Here is a 16770-nt window from a genome sequence, read left to right as displayed (position 1 = left end):
TGAAGGATTCTTGGTGTCCAAAGTACAAAATCCATTAGAGCGATCACAGATTACAGCATATCACTCACAGAGTAAGTGTGTATGATTATTGTTATATAATCTCCCACTGACAATGTGACATGCTGTTATGTTGTAAAGGCAAAATATTTACTTTCCAGGCTGGCACTGAACAGAAGTCATGCCAGTCTAAACCATAGACTAAAAATATCTAAACTGATATAAGAGCTAAAGAACGTCTATTGAGAATTGATGTTGCACAAATATTAAAAAAAAAAAAAAAAATGGAAAAGGTTTTGCTTTTAGTTAATTTGCTTTGAGGTCCTTTATATGATAGTGCCCTCTTAAAAATTGACAAATTTCACTTTGAGCATGTATAAACATTAAAAATGACAGTGTTTCTCTTCCAGGGAAAACAGAGCAAAAATATTGATGACTCATCCTGCACTTGACAGATTTTTGTCCAATCAAACTCTCTCTACAATGATCATTGCCCGCCCCCTAATTTTTAACAAATTTTTAGCAAATTTTCTTCATTTCATCTTTCATTAGATATAAATGCCAACTTCATGTTTTCAGTAGGAAGTATGTCATTTTAGGACAGAAAACTGTGCCAAACAATTTCATGAGAAAAAAAGATTTAAGCTCACTAGTGTGAGTATTCAGATGAAAAATGCTGAGTCTTGTTTTCATGCTAGCTGCTGCTAACACTTATTTGAATGGAGGATGGTGCACAAGGCTTAAGTCTGTCTGATGTAACCCAGATGGCTGACAAGTCTTCAGTGCCTTCCATGAGTTCTTGCTCTGCATTCACCATGGCCAGCTCAGGCATTGCTTCTGGAATCCAGTCTTCCCTTAACTTATTTCGTCTTTCCCAGGGAATCTCCTGCTCTTCCATAGGCTGCTCTCCAAACAGGTAATCTACAGGACAGCAAAGAGCATTCAGTCTCATGTTATGCTGATAGATTTCTTCAAAGGCTTTTGCATTTTTTGGGGATGTTGATAGCTATTACGATCATCGAGTCTAAGGAATAACTAATGATAAAAAAATGAAACCAACCTTAGCTAGTTTGTGACTGTCTTACATTTACAATAATATACACTTTTATACAAAGCAACTTCCATTTGCAAGGTAAACATTTTATTATTCTTTCCCTGGGAATTGAACCCATGACTTTGTTAGCGCCAAGTTTGTGCTTTGCAAACAATGGGCCTTATCATACACCCGGCGCAAAGCAGCACCAAGCGCGATGCAAGTGTTTTTTGCTAGTTTCAGCCCGACACAGTTATCCTTTTTTCATCCTGCGCCACGTTATTTGAATAGCAAATGCATTTGCGCCCATTTGTGCGCCCATGGGCGTGCTGGTCTGAAAACGAGGTGTGTTCAGGCGCATTGTTGGCACGTTGCTATTTTGAGGCAACTGAAATAGACTGCGCCATTGACCAACTAAAACCTGGTCTAAAGTCAATGGGTCAATATTTTTTGGGTTATTTAAAGAGCGCGTTAGTAATGTGCGCCTAATAGGCGGGTCCACAACGTGCGTACACTCTGCAGGGATGTGCAGCAGCACACAAACATGCCAAATATTAAAAATAAAAGGATTACAATATTGTGTACATAAAGATATGGTGGAATCCCGTATGGTCTGCTTGTGCGCTTTGACCTTGCGCACTAGCAGATCCGTTTGCGCTCTGGAGACGTGTTCAGTCTTTCCGCTTGCAAATTCCGTCACGTAAATAGCAATCCGCCATGGCGCGAGCGCAACTGGCTTTTAAAGAGAATGGGAGATGAGACTCTGGTTGGTTTATTTCACGTTACGCCCAAAACACCCCCATTACTCATTAAGAGAATAGGGACGACCCTTTTAGACCATGCGCCGGGAGCACCGACCATTTTTCTCTTCGTTAAACTAGCAAAAGTGGATTCGGACATGCCCTAAGTGCAATTGCGCCCTGAGCTTTAGACCATGCGCTTAGGTCGTTAAAATAGGGCCCAAAGACCTAAAGGTGTAGTATGTAATATTGACAGTTAGCGGTTGAAATAGGTACTGCAAAGAGTTGTTTCCCCCTCCCCTTCAGACTCGATGCTCACGCGGGTTGCCAGATTAAGGACACACAACAGGAGCAAGCCCAACTGACAATGGAAGGCGTGGAGACTTACACACTTGTAAGTTGATGAGTTGATTTATTTGTATTTTGATATTGCTCCCATTCATAGAGATAATGAGATATAGATTCTGAGGCTTTTTAGGTCAGGTAGAATCTGCGATCTCTGACCCAGTTCAGTTTGCTGGCTTCAATGGCTGTAATATGCAGTGTTTTCTGCTAACTGGAAACCCGGGGTGTCGAAATACAATTGGGTAAATAAGCAGTGGGCGAGATCACACAGACCAACACTGAACAGGATTCAAAGTAAAATAACTGGCTGTAGCTTTGTTTTTTCAGAGAAACAAGTATGTTTCCTAAATATCTGCAAACATATTATGGTATTATACAGTCAAAAAATTACTTACAGCACCTTTAAGTTGGTCTCACAGCCTATTGCCTAGCTGGTGTTTAGCTGTCTCTAACCCTGAGCAGCCAAAAACAAACAAAAAACTCTAAAACCAACCAAAAGCTTTGAGGAAGAGCTAAAACCAGCAAACCCTCTTAGGCTGTTTATGTTTTTGGCAAAGCAGTCAAGTGTATTCCAGTTAAAAAGGAACACCATGTCATGCATCTCATTGAAAACTAGCCAGATATCGTTCAAAGCGGATTTGTAATTCTTTAAGTGGACATTTGTACTGTTTCCTGTCACATACCTGCCAGATCATGGATGAGATCTTTGATGAGGTGTCTTATGATGGCGAACAGAGTGACGCCTGTCACACTTACAGCCAACAGCAGATATATTACATGCTTGGGTAGAGTAAGCGGATCATTTTCTGTGGGTTTGTAGTCCTTGAATAAGTCCGCATCATCAAGACTTTTGTTCTTACCTAAATCCATAAATATTGTTGTTTACTCCACTGTCTTTAAGTTTAACAATTTAACAACAGTTCATTAGTTTTCATTCATTTTCTGATGATCTGGAAGAAAACAATAAGTAAACATCATTATGTATACAGTATATTTATTTTATATTGTTTTTATTTTAATATATATATATAAAAAAAGCTCAATTTTCAGCATCATTACTCCAGTCCTTCAGAAATCATACTAATATGCTGATTTGGGGATTTGGTGCTCAAGAAACATTTTTATAGTCAATGTTGAAAGCAGTTGTGCTGCTTCATTTTTTTGTGAAAATTGTGGTACATTTTTAATGCATTCTTGTTGAATAATTTTTTTATTTATTTCCCCCCAAAAAAGAGATTTAGAACATTTGAAATGTGACAGTTTATACTTTCTTTAACAGAGCACATAATGCTAACTAATTTTAGGTTAGGTTAAGATTAGGGTTGGACTAGTGAGAGGTAGGGTTAAATACAGTACATCTGAATCTCATTATCAGTATAGCCATGTTTATGGTCAGATAATATGTTGTGTACCCTGCAAAGCTTCTTTCCCTCATTGACAGACACTTGCCCTCTTTCTCTCTCTCTCTCTTTCTGATGCTGAATGCTCCTCAGCTGTCTTCCTTCTCGTTGCATATTCACAAAATCACGACAAAAGATGTCACAGAATGATAGTTTCTCTGAATGACTGTTTCTTCTTTAGTGACCGTGACAGGACTTCCCTCAGACCTCAAGTAATTAACATCAGAAAACAATCAAGCTAATGTACTTAGTGGCGTAAGGAGAAGCCTTGAGCCAGGATTTAGTCTTTTTTCTATTCCATGTCTACGTCTCAACACCTGTTGGTATATTCTAAAGTACAGTGGAACCAATGACATCAATGAAAACGAAACTGTAACTTTGCCATGTTACAATTCAGAGAAAATGAATTATCGTCATTGCTTAAGAAATCTGCTACGTTTCTAAAACATATAGGTTTCTGTTAAAACAGACTGGTCTTAAATGCCATTTAAAAAAAATATTTAAATTGGTTAATTAATATTATCTTATTATCTTAAAATGTCTGAATCAGCCTGAAATCGTTACATTACACCAACCAAAGTATTTGGTTAGATCAAGTAGCAACAACTTGTAACAGCAATGTTACAACTGTACAAGCAAGCCCAAACGTATGGTCACATGGATCACAGTACAGGATGTACGCTTAAAAAAAAGATTTGTTCTTCATAAACTTTAGAGAACAAATGTTATGTCCTGTATGGTGAGCACACAGCACCCTCTGTCTGTGTTGAAGCAGCACATGCTAATCATGCTAATCATGCTAATCCGCATCAGAGAGGATGACAATTGCCATGTAAACAGCCGAGTACTCTCTACGTTGTATTCTTTTATTATTAAGGGAATGAGACAGATAGATATTGACATCTATTTGGCTAAATCTAGCAAAATATATAATAATAATAAACCTACAGAGTCAGACGTCAAAGCACATCAGAAGATTTGTATTTTTTGGTAAATTACAACAGGTGGAAATGAGCAGCGCTTACAAAGAAAGATAACATTTTGTTAACTATGGAGGTTGAACAAGAGATTTGGGGCTTGTGGAGAAAGACTAATAGATGAGAGAAAGATAGATAGAGAGGATTGTTCATAAATGAATTCAGTGACACCTTTTTAACCTCATGAGTCAAATACATGGATTTAAATCCTGGCAGAATTTCTGTCCGTCCACTTCTGGGTCAAATGTAGTCGGTTCCTCCTTTTATCTTATATTGTCTTCCTCATCCCTCCTTCCTTCCCTCCCAAAGACTTTGGTTCTTCCTCTTCCTCTTCATCGTCAGGGTCACAACCAAGGCCTCAATCTGTGTGGAAAAAGAAACGTTATGTCTTCAGATGCAGATATGAGCTAATAAGACCAGAGTTCATTATACTATTGTAAAGGCCAGTGAATGTGCTGTGACATAGCCTGATATGATTATCTTAATCCCAGTTTAATCCTTTGGTTGATGTCTCGCTGACTCTGATATTCCATTGCTGGTAATGGCAGCTGTCTTTCATGAAGGTGAAAGCTTTTAATCAAGGGTTAGCTATTCTGTAATCCACCTAATCCTGTCTGAGATGCACTCTCAAGAAGGAGTGGGTTGCATTTTCTGTGATGCTGCTATGTATTGTCAAAAGTGCTATACAAATAAATGTGAATTTAATTAAAGGTTATACTAAAACAAAAATGTACTGTGCCATAATTAGTAATATATCCTGTGGATGAGAATACAGAATTATTAAGCACGTTGATTTTCTGATCACAGTTTTTTTCCAGGCACATTTTTACCAATTCCAAACCACATTAATCTTAATAACTACTATTCATTTTGTATTTAATCACTTATAAGTGATATGTAATTGTTCATGAAGGCTGGAAATGAAAAATGTCTTATATTCAGGTGTGCATAATGACTGAAAAGTCAAAAATTGAGAAGGATGCAATACTAATGCAATACTAGAAATTGCAGTTAAGGCAGGACCATTGGACAGTGAAATGCTCAATGGACTGCAAAAGAATTAAGAATTAAGGTGAAGAATTAAGCGTGAAACCATCAGGAACCCTTTAGTCTCAAGTTCCACAATTTTCCAGAACTGCAGCCTACCTGGAGTCTCCAGAAGTGCAAGGTGTCAGGATCTCAGAGACTTAGGTCAGGTAAAGAATCCTAAAAAATGACCCCCACTTAATAAGAATCACAAGCTGGAGTGTAGTAAAATACATGAAGGCTGGTTTTATAGGCTTTATAGACAGACATATTGAGAGTGACTCTTGAAGGACCTCTTGTACCACTGTTTGAAGAATTCATCTTCCAGAATCTGGCAGTAAGTTTTGGGAGTTCATTTTTAGTCCATCTCCTACCCTGAATCGACGGACTAAAAATGAACTCCACAAACTTTTTTCATTTCCAGCCCTCATGAACAATTATATATCACTTATAAATTATTAAATACAAAATTAGTAGTAGTTATTAAGATTAATGTGGTTTGGAATTGGTAAAATGTGCCTGGGAAAAAAAATATGATCAGAAAATCAACGTGATAATAATTCTGCACGCACTGTAGACTGATAACTCAACATCGGAGTCTGAGATAAAGCAGGTGGTGGAGCAAAGAGCTAAATGAATACATAACTGAAGATTAGTCTGTGATTAATACTCCAAAAAGCTCAGCAAAGATTTACAGACATGTAAGACAGTATACAAACTTTTCTGCTTGTTAAAGGTTTTAGCCTTAATTGGTGTCAACTCTGTGTAACAAACGTGATCTACAACCTGCATTCCCATTCAAAAGATTTGTAATGTCTTATGTTAACCAAGGCTGCATTTATTTGATCAAAAATGCAGTAAAAACAGTGATATTGTGAAATATATTTAAAAAAAAAAAAAATTTTGGCAAAGCAAAACAGCTGGGCTGCTATATAGGGTAACCTATAATATAAATCCTTTGTAACATTTGAATGCGTCTTTGTGGAATAAAAGTATTGACGCCAAACTTAGGACAGTATCTAACAGGTCATGACACTGAGCCCATTGACTAATAACATCAATGCTACTCACTTAGATCGCAATTTCCTCAGGTTTGGGTGCATCCTTGATCTTCTTGCAGAAAACCTGAGAAAGAATAAAGTTCCAGAACACAACAGTTAAACTTGTGTTGGCAGTCAATATGCCGATAATTAAGGGTTCCATGTCTAATTTCAGCTGTGTTGGCGTTCTCTCAGAGCTTGATGCTGCACAAACTCTCTCAGAGTCTCTGACTGACTGACAGGCAGAGGAAGAGCTTTTCTGTTTGAGCCACTGACCCAGACAGATCTGATCCTGAGTCACATGATCTGATATTAATCATCTCTCTGTCATGTTACTTTATGTTGTTGTTACACAGATTACACCAAAAAAGGTATGGACTTGGGGTAGGTTTATTTTTTTATTAAATAAATTTGTATATATATATATACGCATATCTTAAGGTTTGGACTAGACAAAGGCAATTGATCATGACTAGGGAAAAAAATGTATAGTTCAATATTGTTAAATTGACACGTTTACCTTTGCAACAACATGTCCCATAGCAGTCATGTATTTATAATGATTTTGAGAAGATTTTTTATTTTTTATTTTTCAATAAAATACTTAATATGAAATTAAAAGGACATTGTCCATAACATTCACTAACATTCACTTTTACTTTTAACGTTAAGTTTGGAGTCAGTAAGATTTTATTATTATTATTATTATTAATTATTTTATTTAGCAAGGATGCATTAAATTGAACAAAAGTGGCAGCAAAGAGTTTTAAATTGATTTCAAATAGATGTCATCCTTTTGAGCTTTCTATTCATTAAAGAATCCTGAAAAAAGTATCACAGTATCCAAAAAATCCAAACTATTTTCAACATTGATTAATAATAAAACATTTTTAAATCTTGAGCACCAAATCAACATATTAGAATGATTTCTGAAGGATCATGTGACACCGAAGCCTGGAATAATGATTGTCATCACATGAATAAATTGCATTTTAAAATATATCAATTGTAAATATTACTGTTTTGCTGTATTCCTTTTATTATTATCAAATAAGAGACTTCTTTTTCAAAAACATTTTTAAAAATCTTACCGACCCCAACTTTTTTTTTAATGGTAGTGTCATTTTTCAGAAAAAGAAAACAGTAATGAAATGCTAATACATTCAGGAAAAATGGTAACATACAAAAATATGAAACTGTTTTGATATTTAATTAATATTGTCCTCCACTTTTGTGCAGAACAAAGTAATTAAAAAACTGAATATATTACCTGGAGGTAAACCAGTCCTTGGAGAGTTGAAGTCATGGAATATTTTTACAGATTTTTTCTTCTTTCTTATATATATATATATGAGACAAAAGACAGTCCACCCTAACCTTCTCTATACATAACTACACGCAGGGTGTGTTGGCTAAGCAGGGTTGACTTTTTCGGTTTCATCGTCAGTCTTCTTATGAAAGGCTTCTGTCAGAATGAAGATCCAGTATGCAATGGTCATGGATGTATTAACCGTGATAATACCAATCATTAAGGGGTGTAACATGTTTGCAAGTTTTGTCCTGACTGCAGTGTTTCTCTGCTTTGTGTTACTTTTAGTGTTTCTCCTGTGGCTTGGTCCTGCCTTTTCTCCAGTACGTGGTCTTCTCTCCTCCCCCAAGCTCAAACAAGGCTTAAACATTTTCAGAGCCTTTGCTGAGCACAACAATCCAGGTTGGTCACCCTCCACCCACACTATCATCTGTAAATTAGCAGTTTACTTAAATGAAACTGCACAACAACTGGCAAACCTCTTTTTTTTTTTGTTAAAGTTTGTTTAATTATGCAGATATAAAATTGATTTAGATACATAAGTAATCAGTGCAATGCTTCACATTTCTGTTTGTTTACAGTAATTGTTTAATATGCTAGAGAGGGATGATCAATTATGGATTAGAGCATTTGGATTTTAATTCCATGTGCTTTTTTAAAGAAGACTCTTATTAAATGAGATAGACCGCTGTGTGGATTAGTTAGTCAGAACATACTGTTATACATGTCTCTTAGCTGTGCTAATCACCCCTGCTCATGAGTGGAGGATTTAACATTAGTCACGATGACCTTACTGAAGATAAGAAACTTAGTAAGCGATATCACAAATATTTATGACGCAGTGTTAAAGCTTAAAAACAGAACAACATCAGACAAGCATACGTGGTCAAATGAATGCTTTTATTATGTAAAGGTCTTCCTGGCTGGATTTTTTTAGATGTATCTGAAAAACCAGTGTTTATTAAATATTTGAAAAACATTCCGTTTGAAATTTGGATCGGCTGTGTAACATTAACGTTTGTGTGAGAGGTTTCACTGAGCGCTTTGCAGTCTGAGCAGTCCGTCTGCGTACTGGAACTGCGAGCTGTTCTCATACTCCAGCATGTCCAGCGCCACCTCACAGCTCTCCTTCACCACCCGCTCCTGGTCCTTCCTGTAGCGCTCTAGGATCTGTAAGCACGCCTCCTTCCCGATGGAGCCCAGCGCTTCCGCACACTCGTGTCTGACCATGGCGCTCTCATCCGTCTTCTCCAAAGCTGCCCGCAGCTGAGGGATGCTGGCCTCGTGTTGGATCTGACCCAACACGTAACCGATCTCATGGCGGAACAAGGCACTGCTGCACTGAAGACCTAAAATACATTTTTGAAAGAAATTATCACTTTTTTTCCATCAAAGATGCAATAAATTGATCAAAAGTGACAGTAATGATGTTAAAAAGTGTTTCTATTTCAAATAAATGCTGTTCTCTCTTCAAAAAAATCCTGAGAAAATGTATCAAATTAAACTGTTTTCAACACTGATGATGATGATAAAGGTTTCTTGAGCAGTAAATCAGCATATTAGAATGATTTCTGAAGGATCATGTGACTGAAGACTGGAGTAATGATGCTGAAAATGCAGCTTTGCCAATTCAGATTTTATAACGCAAAAAACTAGAAAAGAGTTATTTTAAAGGGTTTGCACACAAAAAAAAACATTAAGTTTGAACCACTGTAGTCACATGGACTATTTTAACAATGTCTTTACTACCTTTCTGGGCCTTGAAAGTTGCAATGACATTAAAGTCTATGGAGGGTCAGAAACCTCTCGGATTTTATCATTTGTGTTCCGAAGATGAACGAAGGTCTTACGGGTTTTTGGGTAAACTAACCCTTTAAATTGCAGCAATATTTCACAATATTACTGTTTTAATTGTATTCCTGATCATTGGTGAACATAAGAGACTTCTTCCAAAAACATTTACAAATCTTTCAGACCTCAATTTTTTGGGAACTTTTGTTCAAACGTTCTTGATGTGACCTAGCATTGCATCTTCATCATGTGTGGACTGAGTGCAGTTCAAATCTTTCTCACCATCTCCAAGAGCCAGAACAGCCTCTTCAGTCCCAAGATTCCTCAGGGCAAACATAGCTCTATAGCGATCGAACAGTGACAGGCTTTCGTCTAAGAGCTGCGCCCTCAGTTCCGGGACACTTTTTCTTGGGGCTGGGGGAGCGGGGTCCACGGAGGAGTAGGGGTTCTCATCGGTCTTCTTTGCTGTCTTATCCCCACCATTCATGAGCCACTCCAGCCTCCGTAGTGCCAGCTGACATGTTTCTGCCACCTTTACAAAAAATGAGAATGAATGCAAGTTATCTGACTGTTCTCATCTTCATATCCATCTCGTTCGTTCCTTCCTTGTTCAATATTTTCCTTCCTGGTATTTTACACTATTTTAGACTTGTATTTTAGATGATTTCTAATAGAAATTACAGTTGTCAAATAAAATTCATTGAACGAATATAGTGTATATATCTATGCACCAGTCTGCGTACACGTCAGATCAGATCACTTGGACGTCGCTGTGTACAAAAGGTAAAAACGATATAAATACTGTTCGTTTTCTCACACAAACCGCTCGTTTCGTGTCTTAGGCCATCAATGTGTACTTACGATGGGGAATTGTTTTAATTTGGACTCTGTGCATGCTCTTTGAGGTGGTGACCACAGACAGACCTGCATTATATGACTGACAGACAAGAACGGTTTGACCTAAAAATATCAAAATTGAATCTACTTCGGAAAAAAAGACATCTACATCTTGGATGCCCTTGAGGTAAGCTAAAACATACCAAAATTTAATTTCAAAGTGAACTATCCCTTTAAGAAGCATACAACTTGACCTCTAGATGGCACTATGTGGTTACTTTCACAGAAAAAAAATAAAAAAAATACCACAACACTCGCAATCCCAAGCCAAAATTCAGGCCATGAAAAGATTGATAGTTGGCATCCATGTATCGATTACAATATACCCATGCAAAATATCACAATACTATACTGTAATAGTCCCTAAACAGTCCCTATTACAGTCCCATCTGTAATAGTCCATAAACTATGTACTGTATGCTGTAATAGTCCCTAAACTAGTTCCTAAACTATATGCCCCCTCCCCGCCCACCCAAATCTATTCTAGAGTTACTGTAACAATGAATGGTGAATAAATGGGTGATATGGGTTTACTGTACCTCAATAACTGGATCTTCTGCATATTCCTTCAATAAATCTAAGACTTTGGGATTTCCAATGGCTCCCAAAGCTTCTCCTAGAATTGAAAATATAACAAAAGCACTGAATGAGACTTCCGCAAAAAAAAAAAAAAATAAGGAAGAGAATGATTCTCTGTAATCCTCACCTGCTTCATGTCTGACCATTGGCTCTTGATTAGTGTCTTTCAGGACCGTCTCTAGGACAGGAATGGCCCGCTCGTCTTGCATTTGTCCGAGGCAGTACGCCAGCTCATGCTTCAGAAGTGCAGATTCATCCACAAAGGCTTCACTGATCCATCTAATGGCCTCTGGTCCACCAAGGTTGCGGAGAGTAAAAAGTGCTCTAAAGCGAGTTGTCAAGTCCTGCTTCGGGTTGACGAGAATGCCCCCCACCGCAGCTATATCCTTATTTGCCATGAGCAAGCTTTCAGTGTCTGGGTGATGTCCTTATGACCAGTACTCCAGAAAGCAGCACATGTATAGAACCTAGATTTAAAAGCAATAAGCTTACAAATAGTCCAGGCGTTTTAAGCCAAAATGGGGGTCAACCGTGAACAAATTGCAACAGAATCAAACTCAACTTATTTTGTATCCTCAATATGTCCTGAGTAAGGAAAAAAAAAGCCCCGAAGAATCCCATTAGGGGAAAGTTCCGAAAAAGACCCAAATATAGCCTATTCATACGCCTATTCATTATTTTTCTCACGTGAATAGGGTAAAAAAATGAACCTTTAGATATCACCATGAAAATTACTGAGTTGATTACTTATATCAAGACAAACAAAAAATGTATTACAAGTTTTTAAAAATTGTTTGTTAACATGGACAAACGGTGCATAATCTAATTACAGATGTGCTAATTTGCATAAATACCACAACAGGTCTAAACATTGGGTATAGCCAGGTGAAAATGTCTTGTTGAATCTTGTTGACAAATAACAGTAAAATACTTTATGTTAAGGTCTGAATGGAACCCATTTAGGCTACCCATGAGCATTAATACATAGAGGCAGGAAGAAGTACTTTAAACCAGCCTTTATTAATTTTTAAGAGATTGGGTTTGGGGATGGGTCCGTGGGACTGTTTCTGGGGATTTACTTTTTATTTTACTTACCTTTTGTCTTCTGCATTCTCCTTACCATTGTCTCCTGTTCTTGCCTCAGATTCGTCCCCCAGAAACAGTCCCACGGACCCATCCCCAAACCCAATCTCTTAAAAATTAATAAAGGCTGGTTTCTAAAGTACTTCTTCCTGCCTCTATGTATTAATGCTCATGGGTAGCCTAAATGGGTTCCATTCAGACCTTAACATAAAGTATTTTACTGTTATTTGTCAACAAGATTCAACAAAACATTTTCACCTGGCTATACCCAATGTTTAGACCTGTTGTGGTATTTATGCAAATTAGCACATCTGTAATTAGATTATGCACCGTTTGTCCATGTTAACAAACAATTTTTAAAAACTTGTAATACATTTTTTGTTTGTCTTGATATAAGTAATCAACTCAGTAATTTTCATGGTGATATCTAAAGGTTCATTTTTTTACCCTATTCATGTGAGAAAAATAATGAATAGGCGTATGAATAGGATATATTTGGGTCTTTTTCGGAACTTTCCCCTAATGGGATTCTTCGGGGCTTTTTTTTCCTTACTCAGGACATATTGAGGATACAAAATCAGTTGAGTTTGATTCTGTTGCAATTTGTTCACCCTTTTTTCCTAAAACGCCTGGACTAAAAAGCAAAGCTTCAATTCTGCATTAAATGTGATGACTCATATGATGATTCAAAACCTTGTGAGCTGCCAAACTTGACAGCATTTTTTAGCTTCATAGGCTGCAAACAAATCTGATCTTTAGGAATTAACAGTTTGTAAACCTTTATGGTATGACATAATGATGTCATCATGATATCTGATTCTGTTTTCCTCAAGATTATTTTGGAAAGATTCAGAAAGTGATATTAATAGAAAAATGTGGTGTATGATAGAAATGTGTCTTTTATGTGCTTTTTAATTTCAGAATAACCAACTACGTGTAAGGGTGTTATCAAAAGAAAAAAGCGTGTTATGTAGCAGGCAGAATGATGGGTTTAAAAAACATTACAGTGTTAGTGACAGCATGACGCTAACCGAGTTTACAATCTGATTCATTACAATGTTTAAATTATTTGTATCTTAAACTTACTACAAGCGGAGATGTTGTTTTTCACTCATATGGTGCTCTCCATCTAGCTCCCCATGCCGACCACGCACTGCACGCAAAGAGAAGAACTGTTTCACTCGTGTATTCCAGTAGTGAGTTCTGGAATTACTCTACCGCCACCTACTGGATTGGAGTGAAACCACTGTTAAATTTGTAAACAAACCGTAGAGTATATAAAATTTACAGAAGTGGTTGGTTCTCAAACTTTTTGGCTCGAAAATGTCCAACACTATGTGTGTGTGTGTGTGTGTGTGTGTGTGTGTGAAGACTTCAGATGCAAAAGCCTCTAAGTCCGTCTAAAGTTTTTGTTTAATATTAACATTTTTATCAGGCTCCTTTGTATAGGTTTCTACCCAAGTATCGTAATTTCTGAATGGGCTGAGGCTGGGATTTAGAGAGTTTTAAGTGAAAGTATTTGATGAACGTATATACTATGTGCGGACAGCATTCACTCAATATTATAATCTCATTTTATAAGGTGTCTTCAGAGGCTTTTGCATCGGAAGTCTTCTCATATATATATAGAGGGGAAAAAAATAAATGTGATTCCAGTTTACATCTCAACTGTTTTTAATTAAGTTAGATTGTTTTTAATGTATTAATAATAAAATACATTTTATTCATTCTGCAGCCTAATTGTGAGAACCACTGATTTACATTGTTGATGCAGCACTTTTAAATTCTAGGAGAGTCAATGTGGACTGAGACACACAAACATCTTTTGGCCCGGTTTCACATACAGGGTTTAGATTAAGCCAGGATTAGGCCACAGTTCAAATAGGACATTAAGTAGCTTTTATAAATGTGCTTTAGAAAAACAAAACAAAAAAACATTACTGGTGTGCATCCTGAGACAAAACAATGGCAGTGACGTATTTTAAGATATGTCAGTGCAAGCTGAACATGCATTTTAGTCTGGGACTAGATTTAAGCCTCGTCTGTGAAACCGGGGGATGATGTTCCAAGGGCTAAAAATGAAGTAATATGGGTTGGAACGACATGACGTGAATAAATGATGATCTTTAGGTTTGAAGTCATTCTCAAAAACTTGAAACACATTGCCATCAATATTAGTGTTTATTTCAACAAAACAGAAATAAAAATATCTTTCAACGCAACATTTAGATAGATCTACTATTTACAATATCAATACATCAGACACCAAATAAAACTTGTCATATTAAAAGTCATTCATTTATAAAAGTTAATAAAACAAATCACCTTATTAAGAGTCATAAAATATGAGATTGACTTTAAATACAATAATTTTAGACGCTTCCTGCCAGCTAATCAAAGTTAATTTTCAAATATTAAATGGCAGCAATAAAATGATTAGTCAATGCAAGCTATGTTGTTTCCAGCACAGTCAACTTGAGGAGGCTCAGGTACAGGCAGAACCGGGCTGCTTGTTGGAGACTGATCAAGTGTTTTACTCATCTGTTGTTGCTCAAAATAGCTACAGAGCAGAGAACGAACTGCCTCAGCGTTCGGATCATCTATATAGACCGTAGAAACGTCTGTGGGCTGTGGACATTCATTCTGACTCAGTGCTTCAACCCACTCCTCTTTAAACGGGCTGTTATGCACATTACAGATATTGTGTAAGATACAGCAAGCTACAGCCATCTTGGATACCAAGTCTAAGTTGCTGTCATTTCTGTTGTGCAGACACTGCCAGCGTGCTTTAAGGCGCTGGAAGGCATGTTCGATGACTTTAAGGCCGTGGTTTAATTGGACGTTGAAGGTTAGCTGTTGATGTGTCAGATTCAGCGATGAGGGATAACATTTCAGTAGCCAGGTCTGAAGCGAGTAACCCGCATCCCCCAGCAGCAGAAATCCCAACGGTTGACCCATGAGTTCTTTGGGTGGCTGAGAGCAGAATCCTCCCAGCTCTGCCATAGTCCACAGCTCTGAGCTCTGCAGGATGGTCATGTCATCTGTGCTGCCTGTAAAACCCGAGCAAACGTCCCAGAAGGTACCTTGTGCGTTCACCACACCCTGAAGAACCACGGAGTGCCAACCTCTCGGGTTCCAGCAATCCTGCGTGTCCGTGGCGGGCGATTTAACAGGGATGTGAAGGGAGTCGATGACACCGATGCAGTGAGGAAAACCCCACCGAGCATTAAACTGCTCCGCATTTTCTTCTAGTTCGTGATCTGCAGGTAACTGCATGTAGAGGGGTTTCAGTAACAAAATGATGGCTTCACACACCTCCCGCACACACTGACAGACGACAGGGATGGGCACACCGAAGAGTTCGCTTAAGAAACAATATTCTGTGCTGGTGGACAAACGCATTAAGGCCATGGCGATACATCTCTCTAGTGTAATGGTCTGTCCGGTTTGTTGTATATACATTTGCTCGAGCTGGGGCTTGAGTTTGCTGCTCAGAAGAAGGAAGATGTCTCTTGTGATGTGGAACTTGTCAAGCCAGTCTTCTGGTCCAAACTCTGTCATCACAACTCTCTCCCACCAGTCTGGGTCTGAAGGGATTGGGACATGATTGTGTTGCAGATCTTCTTCATCTGGTGATGGTGACTAGAGCACATGTACAGAAAAAATAAGTGTACTGTATGGTTCAGTTGGGATTTTAAACTAGTCACATTGCTGTGCACAACATGATCCGTGATTTGAATAAAGTGTCAGAAATGCTTTGTAATACAGAAATGACCATTTACCGTTCTCGTGCTGAGATAATTCTGGAATAGATGCCTTCGATATCTGATTCGTTTGTGAACTTCTGCCCTCCTTTCTAATATGTAGTTATGGATTTCTTCTTTTCGACGCCTAATTTTGGATGCAAGCAAATATTTCATCTCCGCAGCATCTCTCGCCTCGTCCGTTTTCAAGTATGAACGTGGCATTTTGTGCGCCGTGTAGTAATAAACACTCTACACAGGGGAGTGTTTCCGTGATTTAGTGACGCTTATTCATCATCAAATAAAATAGTAGCACAACAAGTGTTCCCAACACAAACATAAACAACGGTGCGCTAAGGAGGGCAACTTCCGGTCTCCTGCGTTCTTGTCAAAATAAAAGTTTGTTTTCTAACAATGGAAAATGAAAATGCTTAAATACATTTTAAATTTTATGACTGATTCCATTGCTAGTTTAAGGAATTTACCTTTTTGATTAAGATATCTCAGCATCTCTTGCCTCTCTTCTCTCTTTCCTTTTATTTGTATAAAATAGATTAAAGGAATAGTTCTCTTAAAAATGGAAATTATGTCATGTTTACTCACCCTCAAGTTGTTTCAAACCTGGATGTATTTCTTTCTTTGCTGAACACAAAAGAAGATATTTTGAAGAATGTTGGTAACCAAACAGTTGATGGACCCCATGATTCCATAGTATTTTTTTCCTACTATGGAAGTCAATGGGGTCCATCAACTGTCTGGTCACCGACATTTTTCACAATATCTTCCTTTGTGTTCAGCAAAAACCTAGAG

At 37.6% G+C, this 16770-nt stretch overlaps 2 protein-coding genes and 1 long non-coding RNA gene across 3 annotated transcripts; all 3 read right to left on the bottom strand.

Annotated features, from left to right (window-relative positions):
• Window positions 1–4349: 4349 nt before the first annotated feature.
• On the bottom strand, window positions 4350–8188 carry LOC311278914. Its single transcript, XR_014625497.1, has 3 exons — window positions 7829–8188; window positions 6590–6643; window positions 4350–4855 (listed from the first exon to the last, which is right to left on the bottom strand). It is a non-coding gene; the product is annotated as an uncharacterized lncRNA (long non-coding RNA).
• Window positions 8189–8748: 560 nt separating this feature from the next.
• On the bottom strand, window positions 8749–13443 carry dohh (deoxyhypusine hydroxylase/monooxygenase). Its single transcript, XM_084390061.1, has 5 exons — window positions 13304–13443; window positions 11262–11601; window positions 11095–11171; window positions 9941–10190; window positions 8749–9216 (listed from the first exon to the last, which is right to left on the bottom strand). The coding sequence occupies exons 2-5, from the start codon at window positions 11530–11532 to the stop codon at window positions 8900–8902; spliced, it is 915 nt and encodes a 304-aa protein (XP_084246187.1). The 5' UTR covers window positions 11533–11601; window positions 13304–13443; the 3' UTR covers window positions 8749–8899.
• Window positions 13444–14379: 936 nt separating this feature from the next.
• On the bottom strand, window positions 14380–16341 carry LOC311278316 (putative nuclease HARBI1). Its single transcript, XM_084389066.1, has 2 exons — window positions 16000–16341; window positions 14380–15859 (listed from the first exon to the last, which is right to left on the bottom strand). The coding sequence occupies exons 1-2, from the start codon at window positions 16183–16185 to the stop codon at window positions 14654–14656; spliced, it is 1392 nt and encodes a 463-aa protein (XP_084245192.1). The 5' UTR covers window positions 16186–16341; the 3' UTR covers window positions 14380–14653.
• Between the last annotated feature and the right edge of the window lie 429 nt (window positions 16342–16770).

This window comes from Rutilus rutilus (genome assembly GCF_951802725.1).
Source record: "Rutilus rutilus genome assembly, chromosome: 19".
Classification (NCBI taxonomy): domain Eukaryota; kingdom Metazoa; phylum Chordata; class Actinopteri; order Cypriniformes; family Leuciscidae; genus Rutilus; species Rutilus rutilus.
The sequence above is the reverse complement of the archived record's forward strand: the minus strand, read 5'-3'. Positions and strand labels throughout refer to the sequence as shown.